This window comes from Dermochelys coriacea, chromosome 7 (genome assembly GCF_009764565.3).
Source record: "Dermochelys coriacea isolate rDerCor1 chromosome 7, rDerCor1.pri.v4, whole genome shotgun sequence".
NCBI classification, from domain to species: domain Eukaryota; kingdom Metazoa; phylum Chordata; order Testudines; family Dermochelyidae; genus Dermochelys; species Dermochelys coriacea.
This window is the reverse complement of record NC_050074.1, coordinates 1,053,546-1,067,865: the sequence shown is the minus strand read 5'-3', so window position 1 is coordinate 1,067,865 and position 14,320 is coordinate 1,053,546. Positions and strand designations below refer to the sequence as shown.

General features: G+C 57.7%; 1 protein-coding gene across 1 annotated transcript; it reads left to right on the top strand.

Annotated features, from left to right (window-relative positions):
• Positions 1-2,365: 2,365 nt before the first annotated feature.
• LOC119859292 lies at positions 2,366-13,703 on the top strand. Its single transcript, XM_038411204.2, has 5 exons — positions 2,366-2,713; positions 7,487-7,872; positions 8,709-8,869; positions 9,397-9,529; positions 11,360-13,703. The coding sequence occupies exons 1-5, from the start codon at positions 2,521-2,523 to the stop codon at positions 11,552-11,554; spliced, it is 1,068 nt and encodes a 355-aa protein (XP_038267132.1). The 5' UTR covers positions 2,366-2,520; the 3' UTR covers positions 11,555-13,703.
• Positions 13,704-14,320: the final 617 nt, after the last annotated feature.

Below are 14,320 nucleotides of genomic sequence, written 5' to 3'. Positions count from 1 at the left end.
GGTCACATCCCTTCCCTGGGTCTCAGGTTACGAAGGGCACCGATCATAGCATACGGGCAGGCAGCTGGAGCAGCCTCACCTGCCCCCGAGGTCTCAGCCAAAGTCACACACCCCTGTTCCCACCACTGAGGTATTGGTGCAGCACACAGGGAAACTGAGGCACACACAGTATTCATGCAAAACAGTAAAACTCATCTAGGCTCAACAGAAAGAGTCACATACAGCATAACCAGGGAAAATCCCCACTTCATCACAACCCCAGGCTGTCTCCCGGATGCCACTCCGCGGGCTGGCCACCTGCCGCCTCCTCCACGGTACAGAGCCTGGAGCTGAGTGTTGCTCCCGGGGCAAGGGGAGACTTGGACCCAGCACCTGCCCCTGCAGCCGCATGGCTCCCTCTCGCCGCCAGCCCTGTATCAGGGGCTGGCCTGCCCCAGGACAGACTATCTGGCGAGTGTCTCTGGGAGGGGCCTGCAGCCCAAGCGGCTTCAGGCATTGCTGTGAACCAGGCCTTCTCAGCTGCACACGGGTCTGGTCGGGTCCACGGCTGCCCTTTTCCCATGGGATCCTGCAGGAGGGAGGAACAAGAGTCACAGATCTCATTCAAGCCGTGACACTCCAAAAGCCGCCCCCGCTTTTGCATGCGGGCTCCCGACGTGGCCTGCCCTGCACTCCCCAGGCAGAGAGGGAAAAGTGGGCAATCCCCCGGGGGAAAGGAAAGGGAAGCGTGGGCCTGCACCGCACATCCCGAGCCACACCCAAGAGCCGCCCTGGGAAAGCCAGAAACAAAACCAAGTGCCAAGTGTCAGAGCCAGAGCAGGAGACAAGGAGCCACAGTGGACCTGGACCCCAGAATGACCCAGTGCTGCCAGAGACCCACAGCACCTAAACATGAATAGTGCCACTTCCTTGGCTCGGATCAGTGGTGACAGGGCTATGGGGCGGGCTGGGGGCTGCCTCCTGCCCTTCCCAGGCCTGGACTCAGTGGTCTACCACATCCTTTTAATCTCTGACTGATGAACCATGGAACCCGCTGAGCAGCCAGCCCTGCCCGGGCCGGCTCCAGGCCCCTTCCCTCTGGGCACTGCCTCTCGACCCAGCCAGAACCAGCCCTTCCCCCAGCTGGGGCAGGAGGCGACTGCCCGCGCTTTGGAGTGTGCTTGTGGCGAAAGCTTTCCAGGCAAAGGCTGGCATGTGGCAGCATCCAGCAGCGGGAATCCCAGATGCCAGGATCCTGACTAGGGCAGCCAGCACCAAGGTCAGACCTGGGGCCAAGAGTAGCAGAGACATTCGTAGTCTGAGACATCTGGGCTCTTTAGCCAGCAGGGCCATCCGTAGGCATATGCAGCTGTGTAGGGCACCATGAAATTTGGGGCACCAGCCCCGTGACCAGCCCTATCCCCTGGCTGGCCCTCCCGTGCACAGGGCCGTCCATAGGGGGGTGTGGGACCCCGGACAACTCCCTCCGCCCCACCTCTTCTCCTCCCCCCCGCTCCACCCCCAGCGACCCCGCACTCCCGGGCAGCAGCGGGAAGCAGAGTGCCGCGGCTGGGAGCTGGCGGAGTGGAGCGGGCTGGGGCCAGGCTGCTCCGCTTCCTGCCGCTGCTGGGGAGTGCAGGCGGGACCCCTTCCCCCAAGCCCCCTCCCCCGAACGACACGGGCTGCTCCCACCCCGCCACTAATCCCCCGGGCCACTCTGGGCCTGTGGGGCCCCCAAAGTGCCACCCCCAGCTCCTGCCTCCCAGACCATGGCGGGGAGGCCCGGGGGGGCTGCGTAGGGCGCCCAAAGGGCTCGCGACGGCCCCGCTAGCGTGGCTCAGAGTCCAAGCCGGGGCTCAGCTCGCCCGGATCCCGCCGGGGACCGCAGGCTGGGTGCGGTGTCCTGGCCTGTGCCCGCGGGAGGCCCCTCGAGGTGAACGCTTGGCAGCGCCTGGGCCATCCCCTGGACCGGGGCGGCGAGTTGTACAGGCCCGAGGGGACCGGGCTCCTGCAAATTCAGGGCCCGGGGGGGGCCTGGCTCCGCCAATGCTCAAGGCCGGGTCTCTCCGCGGGCCCCTCCACCAAGCGCCCCTGCCTGCCCCGGGCCCTGGGCAGCTGCAGGGGGCGGCGGGGAGGGGGCGCAGGGCGGCCCCCACCCCGGCAGGCGACTCCTGGCTGGACCTCCAGAGCAGCAGCCGGGGGGCCGGGATGGGGGCCCCTCTCCCTCAGAGCTCGCTGCTGCCGGGGGGAGAGGGCTGGGGGAGCCCCCCCGTCTCCCCCACCCCAGCCCTGGGGCAGCCTGTGGGGGGAGGGGGCGGGGCGCTGGGCAGGGCGGCTCCTCCCCCAGGGATCTCGGAGGCGAGTGAAAGGAGGCCCGGCAGGGGGCGCCGCACGTGGCAGCTGCCAATGCAGGCGAGCGGGGACAGTCTGGGCGGCGGCCGGAAATGGCGCCCGGGCTCTCTATGGTAGCCGGCGCGGGCGCCGCTCGGCAGTAGCCGGGGCACGGCGCGCGGCGTCCCGGGAGCGGGGCCCGGCCGGCCCATGAGCGCGCCGCGCCCTGCCCGCCGGGGGCGCTCGCTGGCGGGGGGCGCGGCCCGGCGCCGCAGGAAGCTGCTGCTGCACGTGGACCTGAACAACACGCTGGTGGTGCTGGACTCGGCCACGGGCCAGGGCCCCGGCGCGGCGCTGAACGGCTTCCTGCGCGGCGCGGCCTGGGGCGTGCCCGGCCCGCAGGGTGAGGGGCCAGCCGGAGCCGGCGCCTCCGGCGGGGCGGGGCTCAGCGATGGGCGGGGCCGGGGCGGGGCTCAGCGATGGGATGGGGCGGGGCGGGGCGGGGCTCGGATAGGATGGGGCGGGGCTCAGCGATGGCGGGGGGGCCGGGGCGGGGCTCAGCGATGGGATGGGGCGGGGCTCGGATAGGATGGGGCGGGGCTCAGCGATGGGATGGGGCGGGGCAGGGCTCAGCGATGGGGGGAGCCGGCTGGGGCTCAGCGATGGGATGGGGCGGGGCGGGGATCAGCAATGGCAGGGGGGGCCGGGGCGGGGCTCAGCGATGGGATGGGGCGGGGCCGGGGCGGGGCTCAGCGATGGGATGGGATGGGGCGGGGCTCAGCGATGGGATGGGGCGGGGCTCGGATAGGATGGGGCGGGGCTCAGCGATGGGGGGGGCCGGCTGGGGCTCAGCGATGGGATGGGGCGGGGCGGGGCTCAGCGATGGGGGGGGTGGGGCGGGGCTCAGGGATGGGGTGGGGTGGGGCAGGGCGGGGCTCGGATGGGATGGGGCGGGGCTCAGCGATGGCGGGGGCGGGGCTCAGCGATGGGATGGGATGGGGCGGGACAGGGCTCAGCGATGGCGGGGGGCGGGGCCGGGGCAGGGCTCAGCGATGGGATGGGATGGGGCGGGGCTCAGCGATGGGGGGGGCCGGCTGGGGCTCAGCGATGGGATGGGGCGGGGCGGGGCTCAGCGAGTGAGTAAGTGAAGGCCCAGAGCTTATGTCTGGGGGATGGAGAAAGAGGAGCCAGAGGAGTGCAAAGGGGGTGAAGAAGTGACATGGTCAAAGCAACACGTTAGGAAAATTATCTTTACAGCAGCATTATGAATGGATGTGAGCAGGGCAAGGTTGCATTTTCCAAGGCTAGAGAGCAGGATGGTGCAGAAATTGAGATGAGAGTTTTAGCTGTGCGGATGGATAGGATGCAAAAAATTGCAGCAAGATGTAAACAGCCTGGAGGTGAGGATCTAGGCAGAGGTCCAAGTCAAAGACGAGTGTCGGGTAGAATGGTGGTCTGGTCCACAGTGATTGAAAAACGAGAGAGCAGGGAGAGTTTGGGGGAGAAGATTAAGAGCTTTATTTGAGCCATGTTGCTCTTGAGCTGTGTGCTAGATATCCCTGAAGAGAGGTCAGGGTCAGATAGAGATTGTCATTTCGACAGGAAACGGGTGTGCGGTAGATCTGTGACTCGGCACAGAAATGGGAGTTGAATCTGGTTTTGCAGATGAGATTAGCTCGAGATAAGGTACAGAGGAAGAAGAGAAGGGGACCAAGGACAGAGCCCTAACAGAAAGCTGGAGGGGAGCGGAGGACCCCCCCAGAGGCACTGATGTAAACATTAAAGAGATAGGAGGAGAACTTGGGGGCAGAGTCCTGGGAGCCGAGGGAGCACAAGGTTTGAAGAAGACTATGGTGAGTGGTGCCAACAGCAGCTAACCAGGAGGATGAGGGCTGGACTCCTGGCTCTGAAGTGTGCTAGGCCAGGGGCGGGCAAACTTTTTGGCCTAAGAGCCGCATTGGGTTTTGGAAATTGTATGGAGGGCTGGTTAGGGAGGCTGTGCCTCCCAAAACAGCCAGGTGTGGCCTGGCCCCCGCCCCCACCCCCACCCTCTATCCAACCCCTCCTGCTTCTCGCCCCCTGACGGCCCCCCGGGACTCCTGCGCTATCCAACCCCCCTATTCCCTGACGGCCCACCTCCACCCCCAGGACCCCTGCCCCATCCACCCCCTCCCACTCCCTGTCCCCTGACTGCCCCCAGATCCCCCACCCCTGACTGCCCCCTGCTGCCCCTTCCAACCCCTGCTCTCCTTCCTGACTGCCCCCCGAACTCCCCTGCCCTCTATCCAACCCCCCCCCATCCCCTTACCACGCTGCCTGGAGTACCGGTGGCTGGGCCACGCACCATACAGCACAGGGGTCCAGCTGCCGGGTTGCACAGCATAGAAACCGGGTCTGGCCGCCCGGAGCAGTGCACTGGTGGCACAGTGAGCAGAGACTGCGGGGAAGGGGGAACGGCAGGGGAGGGGCGGGGGACTAGCCTCCTGGGCCAGGAGCTTAGGGGTCAGGCAGGAGGGTCCTGTGGGCCGGATGTGGCCCGCAGGCCGTAGTTTGCCCACTTCTGGGCTAGGGAGAGGACATTAGAGACCTTGGCATGAGCAGTTTCAGTGGAATACAAGAGGCAGAAGCTGGACTGCAGGGGGTCGAGGATGGGATTGGAGCGATAGCAATTGTAGACAGTATGTTCAATGAGTGCAGAGTGAAGAACGTAAGAGCAGCCAGACTGGGTCAGACCAAAGGTCCATCTAGCCCAGTATCCTGTCTTCCGACAATGGCCAATGCCAGGTTACCCAGAAGAAGTGAACAAAACAGGGAATCATCAAGTGATCCATCCCCTGTCGCCCATTCCCAGCTTCTGGCAAACAGGAGAAAGGAAGGAAGGAGATGGGGCAGTAGTTAGAGAGGCAAGGGGGGGGTCCAGGGATAGGTTTTTAATGATGGGAGAGACGAGCATAGAATCATAGAATCATAGAATATCAGGGTTGGAAGGGACCTCAGGAGGTCATCTAGTCCAACCCTCTGCTCAAAGCAGGACCAATCCCCAACTAAATCATCCCAGCCAGGGCTTTGTCAAGCCTGACCTTAAAAACTTCTAAGGAAGGAGATTCCACCACCTCCCTAGGTAACACATTCCAGTCTTTCACCACCCTCCTAGCGAAAAGGTTTTCCTAATATCCAACCTAAATCCCACTGCAACTTGAGACCATTGCTCCTTGTTCTGTCATCTGCTACCACTGAGAACAGTCTAGATCCATCCTCTTTGGAACCCCCCTTCAGATAGTTGAAAGCAGCTATCAAATCCCCCCTCATTCTTCTCTTCCACAGACTAAACAATCCCAGTTCCCTCAGCCTCTCCTCATAAGTTGTGTGTTCCAGTCCCCTAATCATTTTTGTTTCCCTCCACTGGACGTTTTCCAATTTTTCCACATCCTTCTTGTAGTGTGGGGCCCCAAACTGGACACAGTACTCCAGATGAGGCCTCACTAATGTCAAATAGAGGGAAACGATCACGTCCCTCGGTCTGCTGGCAATGCCCCTACTTATACAGCCCAAAATGCCATTGGCCTTCTTGGCAACAAGGGCATACTGACTCATATCCAGCTTCTCATCCACTGTAACCCCTAGGTCCTTTTTTGCAGAACTGCTGCCGAGCCTTTCGGTCCCTAGTCTGTAGCGGTGCAAGGGATTCTTCCATCCTAAGTGCAGGACTCTGCACTTGTCCTTGTTGAACCTCATCAGATTTCTTTTGGCCCAATTCTCTAATTTTGCTTGTACTATGAGGGTGCAAGTGAGAGGTTGAGGAAAAGAGTAAAGGAGGGTTTAAGGATGGGGATGGGTCGCTGGGGCAAGTCATGGGGTTAGAGGAGGAGAGCAGATGAAAAATCGTAGGACTGGAAGGGACCTCGAGAGGTATCTAGTCCAGTCCCCTGCATTCATGGTAGGGCCAAGGATTTCTTCTAGACCATCCCTGGGAGGTGTTTGGAGATTTTTAAGAGCAGATTAGACAATGATGGAGATTCCACAACCTCTCTAGGCAATTTATTCCAGTGCTTAACCACCCTGACAGGTAGGAGGTTTTTCCTAATGTCCAACCTAAACCTCCCTTGCTGCAATTTAAGTCCACTGCTTCTTGTTTGCATCTTTGATGGGAGAAGGAGGAGACAGTGGTGGGAAGGGAAAGCTAGCTGAGGGGAGAAGGACCATCCTCTCATCAGTCTGTTTTCTCTGGGAAAAAGTTGACAAGGTTGGTGTAGAAAGAGAAATGGAGGAGGGTTTGAGGTGTGAGTCAAAGGTGGTGAAAAGGCAGCTGGGACTGCGTGCGTGGGATGCAGTAAAGTTGGAGAAGTGGAGTTGTTTAGCCAGGAAGATGGTAGAAGAGAGATCACATTTATAATAGAGGAATTTAGCCAGGAGACACGATTTCTGCCAGAGGTGTTTTGCTGCACAAGGAAGGACCGGAGGAAGCGGATGTTGGAGGAGAGAGAGGGCTGAGGGCCAGCCGGGAGGAGAGATGGGAGAAAGGAGCAGAAGAGGCAGGGGGAGAATGAAACATGGAGAGAACCAAGAGCCATCTCAATGGAAGAAAGGAAAGGGAGGGCAGAGCAGAAAACAGCAGTGAAGTAGCCAGTGCTGGTGCCCAGGAAGTCACAGAAAGGCCAAGTGATGCTGCGTGAGGAGGGGGCTGCTGAACGAGATCGGGTGGAGGGGCATCTTGGCAACAGGAAGAGCAGTGCTTGGCGAAGACTCAGTCAAGGGGACAGGCGCTTGGTGAGTTATAATTTAAGTCACACATTGATTGGCCTCTGTGCCTCCTTACTGGGCACTGTTGTTCTCTCACCCTAGAAGCAGAGAGAATGGAGCTGCCATACAGGACCCGTGTATGGGGGTGACTATTTGAGTAGAGATGGTTCCTATAGGGTAGGGCTGGGCCTTGACTGATGGAGGAGCTGAGAACTGAATAGTTATGGGAAATGGATTTCCCTTCCTCTCCCCATCTCCCTTCAGAGGGGAGGGGCTGCTGTCTGCAAAGTCTCTGACCTCCAGCTTCTCCCTCAGCCATGTAGCTCGCCTGTGTTGCAGGGCATGGCTTTCTCTAGCATTGTGCATGAGAGCACTGGGTGTGAAATGCGCCCTCTCGGGAGTGTTATCACAACTCTTCTGTTGCTGTCTGTTTCAGGTGAGTGGCAGTGGCTGAGTGACTCCCCCTCTTTGCTGCCTCCCTGCCCCGGTGCTGTAAATTTCTATTCTCAGTATGGCCGTGATGCTACGTTCACTGACACAGCGGTGGGGCGGCATTTCAAAAGTCTGCACGCACACTACTTGCAACTCCTGGAGTGGCAGGGCCAGCCACACACAGTGTTCTCTGTCAGAGGCGAGCATGCCAAGCACTACCACTTGATCCTGCCTTCCTTCTTCCATCTCCTGGAGACGCTGCACCGGGAGGGGAGGCATTTCGCTGTCATCTTCAGGACCTTTGGCACAGACCTCCCCCGCATTCTCCATGCAGTGCACTGTGCCTTGGAGGGACAGCACCCCCAGTTCCCTGCCCTTCGAGACCTCTCGGTGAGTGCACTCTGGAGGGCCTCCCTGGAAGCAGAGGGCTGAGATCTTTATGGATTCTTTTTCCCTGCAGTAGCTTCTTTGAACATACTCTGAGCTGCCTTTCCAGGCAGCCCTGTACTTCATAAACCAGACTCCCACTCGAACTGCTGCCTTATTAAAATGCTGACCTTTGGGTAGTAGCAATTTGCACAGCTTCTCAGTTGAGCCTTTTAGCTGGAGAGCATGTGAGCAAGTGAGCACTCTACAAATCCCTCCTCAGGCTTGTGAATTTCCATGTGCTTGTGCTCCCCATGGAGTCTCTGTGTGGGAGGTGGTCACCTATCCGTGTGGGCCAGGTTAGTTAAAGAGATTCCTGTGCCCTCTGGTATGGCCAGGGGAACCTTCTGGTTAGAGCATAGCTGGTGATGTCACCCTCCCAGAGCAGTGAGTGGGACTAAAAATCCCAGGGGTCAAACCAGCTGTTTTGTGGAGCCTGTGCATGCTTCTGAGGCATGGAGTTATGGGGCGCACACACTTGTGTGCTGTGGGAAGTTAACCTACTTACAGAAATGGTCCTTCGCATGCAGCTGATTTCGAAGTTGGAGGCTGGATTCTGTCAGAGAGTCTGACGGACGCAGCCAGCAGCCCGTCTGCTTCCATTGCCCCTGGGGGGTGAACTCTTCAGGCTTTGATTGTTCCAAATGTCTCACTCCTCTGTGGAGAACTGCCCTTTGCAATGTGCTGCACATGTCGCCTCTGGCACTGGAGGCTGTTTGGGGAGGTAGTGGTTGTCACTGTGTTATCTGTGTGTCTGGTTTGCCGACCTTCCATCCTGTCTTCTCTCAATGACATTGCAGCTCCCGGTGGAGCTGACTGCGGGCCGAATACGCTGCAGTCAGCGCGAGGTGGTGCTGAGCCGGGGTCCCGACCATGTTTCCACCAGGGACGATGGGAGGAAGCTGTACAGCTATTTCAGCTCCCTGCAAGGCTTGGGTGGCTTCCAAGACCACTTTGATTGGTGAGACCCAATAGGGGCCTGGGACGTGACTTGAGCTTCTTTCCCACTCCTTGCACAGTTCCACTGTCCCTGCCAGCCCATGTCTCATTTCTGTCACCCTCAGGAATTCCCCTCGCTCCCTGGGGCTCATGCCCACGGGTCGGCTGGTCTGCAGTCCTGGCCGCCTGTGGCACACAATCTTTATTTAGCCAAGTCAGACAGAGCTAGCTTCTTTCGTTGTAAGCCCATTTCCTCCTGTCCCTCTTGCTTGTCTCTGAACTCCCTCCAATTGGTGACTCACCCTGGCTAGGAGTGAAGGCAGAATCCCTGATGGCTTGCCCAGAGCTTGAGAGAGAGAACAACTATTTCCTCCTTGCCCCATTTCCTGTCACCGCTGGTGAAGATGTTCCCCAAACCCAGTCCAAGTCTCCCGGGTTTGGATTGCCTTGAGCTCTTGAAGACAGTCTGACTGGTCCAGGCTTGGGGCTGCTCTGTGCTGCAGGGAATCAGCTCCCTGAGGGGCACCTGTTTTCCCACTTGTATTTCAGGTGGGCCAGAAATCAGTTTTCCTGCCAGGGTGGGAAGCCCCTTTGGATTGACCCGCATGACTCTAGTGTGCACCACATCTGCATCGATGACAACATTCGACTGAATGATTCAGACACCATCATTTGTCCCCAGGTACTCAGCACTGCCTTGCACTGGGCTTTCAGGCCCCTCGCGGGGATTGCCAGGCCCCCGTGCTGGAGACGGTGGTTTGCTGGACTCCTGTGCCCTAGAGAGTCCCCAAGGAGTGCAGCAGGGTGGAACTGGGGGCCAGGAGGCTGGACTCAGAGGGAACAATCCGTGCATCTGCTGAGGATAAGAATGAACTCATTTGTTGGCACAAAAAACAGCAAGTGTTTTTTTCCTGCACTTGCTGCATAGCAATCTCTGTCCTCCGCTGGCATGAGTCACTCTTACTCCCTGCTGGGACCCAGTTGCCAGCCAGCCTCCCTCCCTTCAGCGAGGCTGAAGCTCTTTCACGCTGCTGGATTTAAAGGGCAGCTTTCACACTGGAGCACGCTGGAGAGCAAAGAATATTTATAGAGACAGGAATGTGCCTGGCCTGTCACTTTCTATTGTGGCACTGTTTGTGTTCGAATAGCAGCCTTGCCTTCCCAGCACAGCGGAGGAGGTTGTCTCCTTTGGTGGTGTGGTGTGGGAGGGAGTGTGGCAGACTGTCGGAGGAGCTAGCAGCAGAGGGGCGGCAGGGCAGAAAAGGTTAATTGGACTTTTCACCAGCATGAAAGTCTCTCTTGACTATTTGCTGTCTTGTTCGTGATACGGACTGTTATTGGCCCCAGGAGAGCCCTTAGCTGGAGGAAGTTGTTTTCAGATAAACAATGTTGAAGGCACTTAGTGGAGCAGGAGTCTCCTGCCTGCAGGTAGCTTCTCCCTGATTGTCTGCTGCCAGAAAGCCAGGTTCACCCAACCCGTTTACTGAATGTCCGCTTGAGCCCCATTTGCCTGCAGGGAACCTGTCCCTTCTCCACCCAGAACCGAGGCCCCATTTATTTTAAAGAGCGATGCTGTAGAGATGACTCGGGCAGCTGCCCGTTCTCTGACTCCAGAGCAGGCTTGTTGGTCCGTGGGTCAGAGAGAGGGCGTTCTAGCCACAGGATCGGCTGGGCATTCTGTTGTCAGCGCACTGCTGGCTGCTTGGCTGCTGATGCGGGAGTCAGACTAGACTCCAGCTTGCTCTCCGCTAAGGGTACCAGCCCGCGATGCTGGAGTAATAACTTGTTTGTGTCAGTGAAAACACCAGCTATACCTCAGACAGCCAGGGAGTGCAGCTGTGCGTGTGGGGAACAGCCTTGCTGTGCGACGGGGTCCAGTCACTTACCCTCTCTGTGCCAGGACCCCAGTGGTCCTGAAAAGCCTGATCCATGCCATGGGGCTGGGATGGTGAATCCACTAGTGGCTGTGAGCTACTCGGGCATGCTGGAGCTGGGGCCATGCAGCAGTCTAGTCAACTAACAGAGGGGCTGTTCTTGGCCGCACTTTCCTGGCGTAACTACTCTAAAGCATGGCTTTCTTCTAGCTATGGTTTGTGCCTCGCCCTCCCTTGGGAACAGCTCAGCTTTGTGGTTTGAGTAGCCAGTTTCTGCCATGGGAGACTGGTGCAGAGCGATGGGGAGGGAGGTCGGAAAAGGGGATGGAGAAACCTGATCTCTTGTTGATACCATAACGGAGGAGGGGTGGCAGCTTTCTGCCTCTGCCACCCTCCCAGCTCTGGAGCAGATCCATGCACTTCACCTTACAAGCGGAGAGGAGGAATGAAAGAACCAGACTTAAAAAACGAACCCTCTCTAGGACATCTGCTCTTCATCTCCTGGCAGTGCACTTGTGCAGAGGGTGGCCCTGGCACCTCCTGTCCTGCTGTTCTCTGGCCCCTCACACATGCCAGTCCTCAGGGATGGAGTAAAAGCCTCAGCTTCACCATCCCTTCTTCTCTTTTCCCCCTTGCAGGTGTTTTCAGAGAGAGGAGGCAGCTGCACCAGGCTGGCTCCCACCTCAGAGCTGTATGATGTCTGCCTGGTGCAGACCAATCTCCTGGAGGCCATTGCTGATGAGAACTATTTCCTCCGCTGTGTGAGAAGATGCGAGGAGAACTATGAGCGCTACCTGGTCAGTGCTGCAAGCCAGCTGTGTGAGACAGAGTGAAGTCACTCCGGACCCAGCAGCTCGGGGCGAGGATGTGGAGTCCTTGGCCAGTTCCCCCCTGGGCTGCTCCCAGTTTGCAGCTCTCTGCAGTTTGATTCCTAGGGTGGGCCTCTGGCCCCATCCCACCTACATCCCAGTGGAACTGATGCACTTTCTTTCAGCTGTCTTCCCCTTCCACCCTTCAGAAACGCAGGTGTCTGCTGGATGCCCTGCAGGAGGCAGCCACTTCCAGCCGTGCCCGTCACAGCAGCACTTGCTCCACTCTTGGTGGGGTTTGAGGTTTTTGATCTTGCCTCTCAAGATGCCTGGCTGGGGCAGTGCTCCTGCGGGTGATAGGTGTCGTATCCACCATGGCTCTGTGTGGAAGCGACCATCTCTCTGTTCTGTTCGTACAGCGGGGTTGGGCTCTAGCTGTGCCGCAGTACAAATAGTTGTCATAATCCCCTACCGTATTTTACTTATTGCGCTACGGTCTCTCGCATTGTACAGGCTTATTTTGTTAGAATACCAGTGTGTGTGTAACATAACCCCTGGACAGCAGGGCTGTCTTCACTCAGACCTGGCTGCGGGGCAGCTCACAGCAGGCCTACAAGTAACAGGGTAATGCTCTCCATCGCTTCTGAAGGGAGACTCCTGCCACTTGGCTCCCCATTCTCTCCCCCCCACCCCCGGTGCAGAGGGAGCAGCGCCCCTAGCAGGAATGTTGCTAATAAGACTTTGATACGGGGATGAAGACTGTGACAGGGCACTGGATGGGCACTCAATGACCTTCATTCTAGTCCTGTCTCTGGCCTGCTGGATGATCCTGGGCGAGTCACTTTCCTTTCTGCTATTCCCCAGCTCTAACTGCTACCTAGCTACCTCTGTGCTCCAGCACTTGTGTGGGAACTACGTTCCAATCTGCTTCGGCACAGAACCGTGCAAAGCACCTCCGGCTGTTCTGGCAAAGACAACACCTCTGAGGAGATGCAGAGGCCAGAGTAAAACTGTGTGTGTGTGTGTGTGTGTGTGGTGTCCCACTTGGAGCTACAGCAGCTCCTGGGGCTGAAGGGGGATGTGGTGAGAGATTCTCTGTTATGTCCCTGTTAGAAATGTTAGTCAAGCTCACTCACGCTTATGAAGTGCTCTTTAGAGTCATGGGAAAAGTTACACTTGATCTTAGTCAGATTAAAAATCTGGTTACAAAACCCCATCCAGCTCAGTGCCCATTAGAGGGTGTTGATGAAGGGTATTTTCCAGTGAGTGAGTTCAGGATGCCTTCTGCGTGTTCACACCTCTGGGCTCATGAGCTGCAGTGGCCCTGCAATCCAGAATCCATGGTGTCGTGGTGGAGCACTGTTCTGTGGAGTATAAACACTGCCCAAGGAGCGCTCGGCTTCAGCACGCTGGTGCGGGGCCCCACCTCCTGCAGAATCAGATGTTGGAGAAGATGGAACTCAAGGTGAGTGTCCCAAGCCCCCATCTGAGCCATTGGAGCGGGCACAGGAGCGCCCTGAGGAGCATATGCTCTAACTTTCTTTGCGCTAAACCACCTTGAACGCTGAGCCAGAATGTCTTTGGTGTCCATTGTGTTAAAGTGGAAGCAGGGCATCCATGCTCAGCCCCATGGAGGCGTCGGATATAACCCGATGAAAGGGCATGCCAGGTTACACTGGTAAGCAGCGTCTCTGGCAGAAGAGTGGTTGCCGTTGTGGAGTGTTGTATCAGAGATCCAGAGGCCCCACCTTTGTGCTGGGATGAAAGTGAACTGAAGCTCCAAAGGCTAGAACAATAGCCTCACCTTCCTGGGAGCCAAAGTCTAGCTGCGTGCCCAGATGCCTTGGCAGCTAATATAGCTAGGCAATTGGTGAGAACCTGCAGTGCCATCACAAGGGCAAAGTGTAGGTTCTGTTGGCAGACACCTCTCCCCACACAAACCTGAGGGGTAGCTAGGCTTGGCAGGACCTGATTGTATTGGTAAATGGCGATAAACCGATTCTTATAGACACAAACTGATGTGAAAATCTGTCCATCTGTCGATTATAATTCGGCGGAGTCAGGACACTGCTGCTTGAGAACTTAGTTTGATCTAAAGCTGTTTACTTTGTATTTTGATGGGCTGTTGACACTGTTGTAATGGTTATAAAGCTTTAACTTTATGAATCTCAAAGTCTACTGGCGTGAATTCCTGTCTGCCCTCCCCCATAATCTTCTGCAACGGAGACAATCTAAATGGGTAAAAACTCCTTAAAATACCCAGTAATATTATCTATCGATTATAAAATACAATTTGGCAAAGCCTAGGTCTAGCCCCGGAGAAAACTACTTTTGGGACCCGATCTAGCTTCCAGCAGCTCTGCTGCTTGCTGGTAGCTCAGTGTGACAGGTGGGCAGACCCCCAGGCCGAAGGACGAGCATCTCTGGTGTCGTCTAGCCGGAGCTTTGACAGCTCGAGAAGACTGATGTAGTCCATCTCACCCCACAGGGTGCTGACAGTGCTCCTGGTTTGTGTCCCATGTAGGGCAGTCGTGTTGCCAACACTGCCTGATAGCTGGCAACGCTTGTCTCCGGGGAGGCCCCGGGACCTCCTCACATCTCCGTGCGTCCAGCTGCACCTTACATGGGAATCCAAGAGTTCCAGTCTGGGCTCTTCCCAGCTGCCACTGTCACAGCCCAGATTTGTGTGAGGGTAAAAACACTCGGTGCTTCTCAAGGCCCTGGAACAGACTGATGGCCATCTCCACCAGGAGGAACCTGTCATGGTGCCCGCAACTGCTGGGGGGCTGC